General features: G+C 34.4%; 2 protein-coding genes across 2 annotated transcripts; both read right to left on the bottom strand.

The window, feature by feature from the left end:
- Positions 1-2,691: 2,691 nt before the first annotated feature.
- On the bottom strand, positions 2,692-4,785 carry LOC137810852 (BOI-related E3 ubiquitin-protein ligase 1-like). Its single transcript, XM_090298341.1, has 3 exons — positions 3,919-4,785; positions 3,524-3,821; positions 2,692-3,433 (listed from the first exon to the last, which is right to left on the bottom strand). Exons 1-3 carry the CDS (start codon positions 3,972-3,974, stop codon positions 2,882-2,884), a joined length of 906 nt encoding a protein of 301 aa, XP_090154467.1. The 5' UTR covers positions 3,975-4,785; the 3' UTR covers positions 2,692-2,881.
- A 2,046-nt stretch (positions 4,786-6,831) lies between these two features.
- LOC137809159 (uncharacterized) lies at positions 6,832-8,131 on the bottom strand. Its single transcript, XM_068610296.1, has 3 exons — positions 7,663-8,131; positions 7,384-7,477; positions 6,832-7,297 (listed from the first exon to the last, which is right to left on the bottom strand). Exons 1-3 carry the CDS (start codon positions 8,129-8,131, stop codon positions 6,832-6,834), a joined length of 1,029 nt encoding a protein of 342 aa, XP_068466397.1.
- Between the last annotated feature and the right edge of the window lie 220 nt (positions 8,132-8,351).

Here is an 8,351-nt window from a genome sequence, read left to right as displayed (position 1 = left end):
TCATCCTGTCAATTACCAAGGGCCCATCTCCTTCTTCATCTTTTTAAGCTTCTTCTCTATAGCAACTAATAAATATCATCAACTTTCACAAAAGTGATTATTGATTGAACTAAGATCACCCCAAGTGGCACCCAACATCTTTTTTAAGCAACTTTAAAAACCTAAGACTTTGCAAAGCCTTGTTTTGTATTGAGATAATGGATAGGAGAAAGTGAGGCATGTGAATGAGTGGTTGAGTGAATAATAGTGTATTTTATTCCTTGTGCGCAAACCTGGATTTTATTCCAAAGAAACATGAATGTGGTGGTGGACTGAAAAGAGAAAAGAATGAAAAGGCAATTGAACAGGAAAGTGGGAAAAAAAGATGGAAGAGGTTTATGACATTTCAATCATTCCATTCCAATTGAGAACAGAAGTACAGCTTAAACCATGCACAACTTTCTTTTCTTTTGGTGACAGACAAGTCACAAGAGAAGATTATGTATTGGGAAAAGATAAAGTTATGAAATACTTCTGACAAAGAACACTCTCTTTGGATCTCTGGTTTATCAATAAACATGTGGGTCACTCGACCCACATCAAAAAATAATAATAATAAACTAGTCTATAGAAGGATACGTAAGATGCAAACTAAAGTGTTTACCAGAGTAAAAGTGTAAAATTGATATAAAAGTGACTAATTACCCAGTTGTAAGTGAAACTTTTAAGTATTAACGAGTAGAATTTGTAAATCTATGATGAGCATGAAAATAACTACCATACTTTGTGGATGAAATTTGGGATGATATTGGTTTTTGAATTCTCAACTGCATCGTTTAGGAAATTATCTTTTGTTCTTAGTTTCGTAAATAAATCAAATCTCACGTGCAGCAAGCCATGAATAACTCTGTAACCAACAGAAAAATACAAAAATGAGCAAAGCTCAACACCTTAATGGAGCTTTTAAAGGTGACAATCAATCACCCTATTCAGTTTACTTAAAAAACTAGTATTGGCACAAACAGTAACTAACATGGCTTTAAAATATTTGAAGTAATTTAAGTTTGGTTTTACTACTCCTATTATTATTATTATTTTATTTAATTAAAACAGTAAAGCAAGCATTATTTTTCATATACAACAATTACTTTATATTTTGGAAGTGGGTCCCAGTCCCCGCCTAAACAATTTATACTTACCGTTATTACTTTTTCATTTGGTAAAATAAATGTTAAGAAATAAAATTTAAAAGGTTTTGGAATCATTAGTTAAAGGCTTATTTAGAGAAACAAAAATAAGAAAAAAAACTAATATTAAAAATATTTATGAAATAAAAAGTTTAGTGTTGTTAGTTATTTTTCATTAAATACTTAACTTTTAGAGAAAATTACATTTATTTGAGATTAGGATAAATAACACACGAATCACATGTAGTTTTAAAATTAAAATAGATTTTTTTAAGTTTTAATCGAAAAATATTTTCTTTAAACTTATTTATTCTATTTAAAAGTAATATTAACTAAAATATAAATAAAATATATGAAAATATATTGAATTTTAAAACAAAAAATAAAAATATCATAAATAAATGAGTAATAAATAAATTGTTATTAAAAATATAAAAAAAAATTAATGACACAAAAATATTAATGTGTATTTAAATATTATAATTATAAAATAAAAAACATTAATGTAAACATTATAAGGAATTTAGATAATATTTGATTAAAGTGACAAGTGTGAAAAATAGTTAAATCTAGAAGATGGGAGTATCATTTAACATTATTAAATGATTATACTTAAGTATTTGATCTACTGAAAAGGTTTATACTTAACCATTATGCTTATTCTATTGGATGCATGAAGGGAGAATAAAGGTTAATGGTATTGGGAAGGTGGTACAAGCAATAGAGATCCTTTTTGTGAATGTGGAAGAAGGAATTGTAAGAAAAGAAGGGAAGAAGTAAAAGAGTGGGAAAAAGAGAAGGGCAAGTAAGAGGGAGGAAGCATCCCCTGGTGGTGGCACAAGAAAGAAAATGATGGGTATTGGTTATTGGACAATGGAAACTTTATATAAGTATGGTTGGTCGAGTTGTGTTATGATGACTTCTCCTGCAGAGTCATCTTCAGTGTGCAGCACCAATAGGGACTTATCTTTGTTTCCTTTTCACTCTCATTGCTTTCCCTTTACAGGGATATTAGGTCAGTCCCAACTTTTCAGACTTTTCCTACTAATTCAACCAACATAATCAAACCAAACAAAGGGAAAACACACATCACCAATTCATATCAAAGCAAACAAAACAAACCACTCATCGCCAATTCATACCCGTTTCCGGAATCGATGCCCACTTCTGCTGGTGACCATATACACACCACCTTTGACCTGTTCCCTTCGCCATTTCACACCCATCATCACAACAAAACAACTTTTTTACTAGTGGGATGGATTCCTCTCCACTTTTCTCATCCAACAATTCATTCACACAAAGTGGGGGACACACACCTCTTGCTTCCTCTGTTTTTCTCCTCCCATTTAATTACTTTCCAACCACTTTACATGTCAACTCAAAACAAAATATCATATACCATTCCTTTCTTAAAGCCACAATAAATGACGTTCACATACAAACAAAAATTCAAATTTCCTTTCTATTCAAATTTTCTTTCATTCAGATTAAAACAAATAATTTCAACTAAGGTATAAACAGATTCTAGAAAGAACAAGAGAATGCAATTATACTGTATGAAAACAACAAAAGAATTCTACCGTCTACCGTTTCTGATCTGTTTCTTCCTCCTTACAGTGGCTGTCCTTTGGACAATGGACAAAAAAAATACTGTAACTATTTTCCGTTGGGTGTAAAGGTAAAATGGGGTATATGGAAAATGCAATAAACTCCTAAGAGTAATTGACATGAACACTGGCATTAATGCCAGAGTGACAAAGAGGGCAATTGTGAACGGTGGACCCACACATTGTGCACAGACACAGATGCCTACATGGCAACAACAACACTATCGATTCTCTTACCCCACACTCATTGCACATCCTTCTTCCCGAAACGCCACCGTTTTGGTTTCCGTTTCTGTTTCCGCAGACTTCTTCCTCCCCTTCCTCCCTGCCGCGGTTGTTGCTCCCGCAACTCGACTCTGCGGTGGAGGCGCCGCCGTGATGGCGGTTCTCCTCGCTAACGTGAGCCAAAACCTGCTCCAGATTGTTCCTGAGCGAATTCGCGGTGGCCTCGTTGTTCTGCGCCAACTCCCTCCAAATCTGATTCTCCACGCTGAGACTCTTAACTCTTTCTTGAAGCACCCAATTGAGCTTCCCCACGCGCTGAATCTCCTCGTCTTTTTCCTTGAGTTTCTTCGCCACGGCCTCTTGTATCGCCTTCACCAACATTCTTGATTGCCTCACTCGCTGCTCCTCGAGTTCCATCCAAACTCTCTCTGTCTGAAAACGGAAAAGAAATCCATGAGCCACGCATTTTCATTGAGCTTATTTAAAGAGATTGGAAAAAGATAGAAAGCAGAGAGAAATTACGTGTTGCGCGATGAAGCGGTCGATCTCCGATTGCTGGTTCTGGAAATGGAAGACGAGGTCTTGGTCGAAAGAGGAGAGTTTGATTTTGTGCGAGACAGGAGGAACGTTGGATTCGGTTATGGAATCTCTGGAGCGTTTCCTCGGGAGGGGGATGTTGTAGGTGAGGCCGCTATCGGAGTTGTTGATGGAGTTGGGGTCACAGAGGGTGGTGTGGTGAAACGGAACCAGCGTTGAAGGAAGAGCCACAGCACCTTCGATTTGGGCGTTGTAGAAGGCGCGATTCGGTTTCGTCATTTCTCTGATTGAAAGTGAAAAAAGAAGGCCTGAGTGAGATATGTGGAAATGAAGAAACAGAAAGAGAAGAAAAAAAAAAAGGAAATGGTTTGGTGCGTTACCTGGCGGTTAGTAACTGCGCGGGGAAGAGATTCATGTGCTGAGCCTCAACTGCCATGATTGCGAGAGTTGGTTGTGACTTGTTACTGCTCCTTGCCCCGTTGGTTGGGTTCTCTTATAGTAGTATCAAGTTTTTGTGTGGTTTTGGTTTTCTTGCGAATGAATGAATGAATGAATGAATGCTGTGACGAGAAGAGTGAAGAGGAAATGAGGGAGAGAATAACTAGGCATGCAAATGAGGTGGCGACTACAAGGGAGCCTCAATGAATGAGTCCCGTTTATTTAAGGCTTTGGCTCTTGTGCCATTTCTAGAGAGAGAGCAACAAAGTCAAAACTCATACCATTTTCTCCCCCAAAATCTAAGCATAAATTAATTCTTTTTCACTTTTTCCTCCATTGCCAAACGCAATTTATTTAATATAACATTAAATGTACGTAATCAAAGTTACTACAACACACTGTAACGCGTGTGGAAATGGGAATCACTCCCCTTTCACTTTTTTCTTAACCTTTTCTTCTTTCACTCCTTTTGCAATTTGCTTCACTAAATAAATCAATTTTTTTATGTTAGGATAATGGCGTGGCGTATCGTATTATACAATCCACTTTTCGAAACCATACATCTTGACTCTTTTTGGCAATAAAAAATAAGTAAATAATTATCCTTAGGGTTCAGGTACTGAAGAGGTGCGGTTATTTTAGTGGTGGGAATGTGAATAACGCGCGGCGTGTGTGGCACGACGTGGCGTGCGGTGTGAAGAAGTGCCCTCGTGATAACGCACGTGCGAGGTGCGTGAATGGAGGTGGGGACATCAGAGGCTGACCCCTCAGCCACGTAGCGGTGGGACCCACCTCTGTTCTGGAGCGGTTTTCTCGCTGTGTTGCCTCCTCATTTCTTAAACTGTTGTGTCTGCGTACGGACCAATTGTCTGGGTGACTTATTCGGTGCGGTGCGGGTCCACGCTATCTGAACGGAGGACATATTCGTCAACGTTCATCCGTTTCTCACCTTCTCACCTCATCAAACGGACAAAACAAAACCACTCAACTTTCTTTTCAAACCTTAGAATTGGAAACGTTTTGAAGTTTATTACGGAAATCAGCTAACAGTTATGATATTTCCAATGGACCACATGTTTTTAACTCATTACTCTCTATTTATTTCAATTCTACTAATATTTATTACATTTCTTAACTTTTCACAATTTCAACAGTTTTTTTTTGTCAACTTTTTTAATCTTAAACAATTTAATTCTCTTTATTACTGATACTTAATACCATAAAAAACTATTTGGTACACTCAAATAACTCCGTTCAGTAGTTTTAATGCATATTTTTTAATTTTTTATTTCTATTTACAATCATAACCAATTATAATTAAATTATATATTCTATTTAAAAATCTATTTTTGTAACAGTTTTTGAAAGTTACACTCCACGATTACCAAATCTGTTTTGAATTCTGATAATCTAAATTTTGACTTTAAAAGCAAAACAGAATTTATAAAAAAAAGTTAATAATAGTAGTTTATCAGTTACAGTAAGCAAGAAACCAACATCACCCCTAACACACTTGTTGATGACAGGGTAAATCATATGATAATAAAAGAATGATGAATAATTTTATAATGTCAGAAGTTATATCATCTAATAATTCCACAAAAATTATAATCCACAGTGTGTTATTGTATTTTAATCAATTTGGACATATTTTAAGTTTTACAACATTTTCATATAACATGAAAAGCCATGGCTTCTACAGTTTATGAAATAAAACTGCACTAACCCTATTTTATATGATTGAAGGAGAGTGGTCATTAAATTTAAAAAGACAGAAGCGCAATCTCAATTAATTAAGACATTAAATTTTTTTTCCTTTGAAATCTGACCTAAACCATGTGCAGGGTAATAGATACATAACAGAGAGTTCTTAAGTTTGTGTCTCATCGTGCTACTTTTGTATGAATAACAAAAGTGGTAATAAAGAAGTGTAGTTTAACTTTCCAAAATAATAGAGAATCTGAAACTATTATATAAAATCAGGTACACATTTGCAAATAGATGCACACATTGCTAAAGGTTCTGTCCCTTAGTAGTCACAGTTACATATGTCTGTACGTAGATTTAGTCTCAAATTCTCTCATCATAACACCTAGACTCATTAATATTCAATTAACAATTAAATAAGTAATTAAAAACTGTATGTTTAAGTTGTTTCCCTATGCAACTTCCACTTGAGTAGGCATGTGGGTTTATTATTTATTGCTTAATGTTCAACTTTAGTATATAGTTATTCAATCCAAGAAACTTTGGGGCTTAATAAACTCAAGTGCATCATCCACTTCTACTTTTCTTTCGGCCTTAAGAAACAGGTTTGGTGATGCTACCATTTTTTTAAAATGCAACCTATTTCGATGGTCATGTTTGTCTTTTTACATCAAAATGTGCTTGGTATAAACCTCCATACAATGAAGCAGAATCACTTTTGTGCAAATAAAAAGAAAAGGTAGAATAAATTAATGTTACCTAAAACAATTGTATAGAGGAATATATTTTAGTTTTTATTGAAAAATATCATGTTGTTGGAGTGCTCAACATAGTTGTTTGTTTTCAGTTTTCATATATAGCTTTTTTTTTTTTTTAGTTTTTCTCCTTTTCTTTTTTGCTTTTTACATAAAGTCTTGGATGTATCAAGGTTTTTAGTTTTTATGTAAGGTTATCAGATTTTAAAGTCTACTCAGACTTGTGGGAAGTCCAGTGAACCCAACTCATAGACTCGTACTTCACATAAAAAATTTAACCAAAAAAAAATTCATGATACCAATTCCATAATATTGAAATAAACAAGTTCATACACCAACAAAATAACTAAATCAACACAAATGTTATCAAGTTTAAAAGTCTCAATCATCTAATCATCTAAGGAAATTATCTCCAAGATCTCCATCATCATCTTCATCACCATCTTCATCATCATCACCATCAACATCATCATCAAAAACTATATTATCAAAATCAATTGCATCTAGAATTGAATCATTTAAACTTGTTCCTCCAGCTAAGTCAACATTGATATCCCCAAACATCTTCCACCATTCTCCAAGGAACATAACTTTCATACACGCCTTTGCATTGTCCAAAGAAAATGTTCCTCTTGAATAGTGAAAATCAGTAAGTTGCAAATTCATTTTTGTCATTTCTACAACGTCATTAACCAATCTTCTTAGGCATATGTACAACCCCTCCTTCACCTCAGCATCATCATTTCTAAAGTTTGGTTCATAGTGTAATTGAGGGTTTAGGTAATAGGCAATTGCATGCAAAGACCTATGAAGCTGATTATTCCACCTTTGATCAATGATTTTCCAAATAGGTTCATAACTACGTACCAATTATGTTATATTAGAAATATTTACACAAATAAATAAGTATTTAGATTTAAAATGGAAGAAAGGTAGAAATGTTACCTTTTCTTGATATTATTAAAGTTGCTTTTAATCTTCTCTTTGGCGCAATCCATCTCCTCATATATAAATCTGATTGCGGGTTTTACATCTGAATCTACCAATCGAAGGATCAACATAAGAGGGGCAACAACTTTTAAGCTTATAGTTACATTCTTCCAAAATTGACTATCTAATACAATATTTTGAACTTTTTCCCTTCTTGTAAAGTTCCAAACTTGCTTGTTTTCCATTCTTCAGACTTAAACATAGTCATCAATGGTGTTTTCATTTCATACATACAAGCTAGAGTCAAGTATGATATGGCAAATCTAGTTATTCTAGGCCTTATCAAGTCCCTTCCCTTTGTAAATTGTTTCAAAATGGCAATTAGCATTGCTCTTCTATAAATGTAGGTAGTGATCCTTCTTCCCTTCTTGATAGTAGTTTCATGGACCTTTAATTGCTTCTCAAAATCTTCAAAGATTAAATCAATACAATGGGCAGCACATGGAGTCCAATATAAGTGTTCCCATTTTTGCATCAATAGTTCTCCAGCTGCCTTGAAATTTGCAGCATTATCAGTAACTACCTGCATTACATTTTCCTCACTAACAAATTCTACCGCATCATCCAACATTTTAAATACTTTTTCTGCAATTTTTGAGATGTCGGAGGTATTTAATGAATAGAGAAACACAGTTCCTTTAGGACTGTTCACCAAAAAATTACAAATTGAACATCTTTTCTTATTTGTCCATCCATCAGACATAATGGTACAACTTGTTCTCTTCCATTCATCCTTATACTCTTGAAGTTCTATATCAGTTCTGTCCCAGCTTGTTTCAGAAGCTTTTCTCTAATATCATGATATGTTGGAGGTTTATAGCCAACACCATATCTACCAATCATGTCAAACATCTTTGCAAAAGCTGGATTTTTAATAACGTTGAACTGGATGGCACTTGTGTAGAAAAATTCAGCAATTTGAG

Source organism: Phaseolus vulgaris, chromosome 2 (genome assembly GCF_051622355.1).
Source record: "Phaseolus vulgaris cultivar YP4 chromosome 2, ASM5162235v1, whole genome shotgun sequence".
Classification (NCBI taxonomy): Eukaryota; Viridiplantae; Streptophyta; class Magnoliopsida; order Fabales; family Fabaceae; genus Phaseolus; species Phaseolus vulgaris.
The sequence above is the reverse complement of the archived record's forward strand: the minus strand, read 5'-3'. Positions and strand labels throughout refer to the sequence as shown.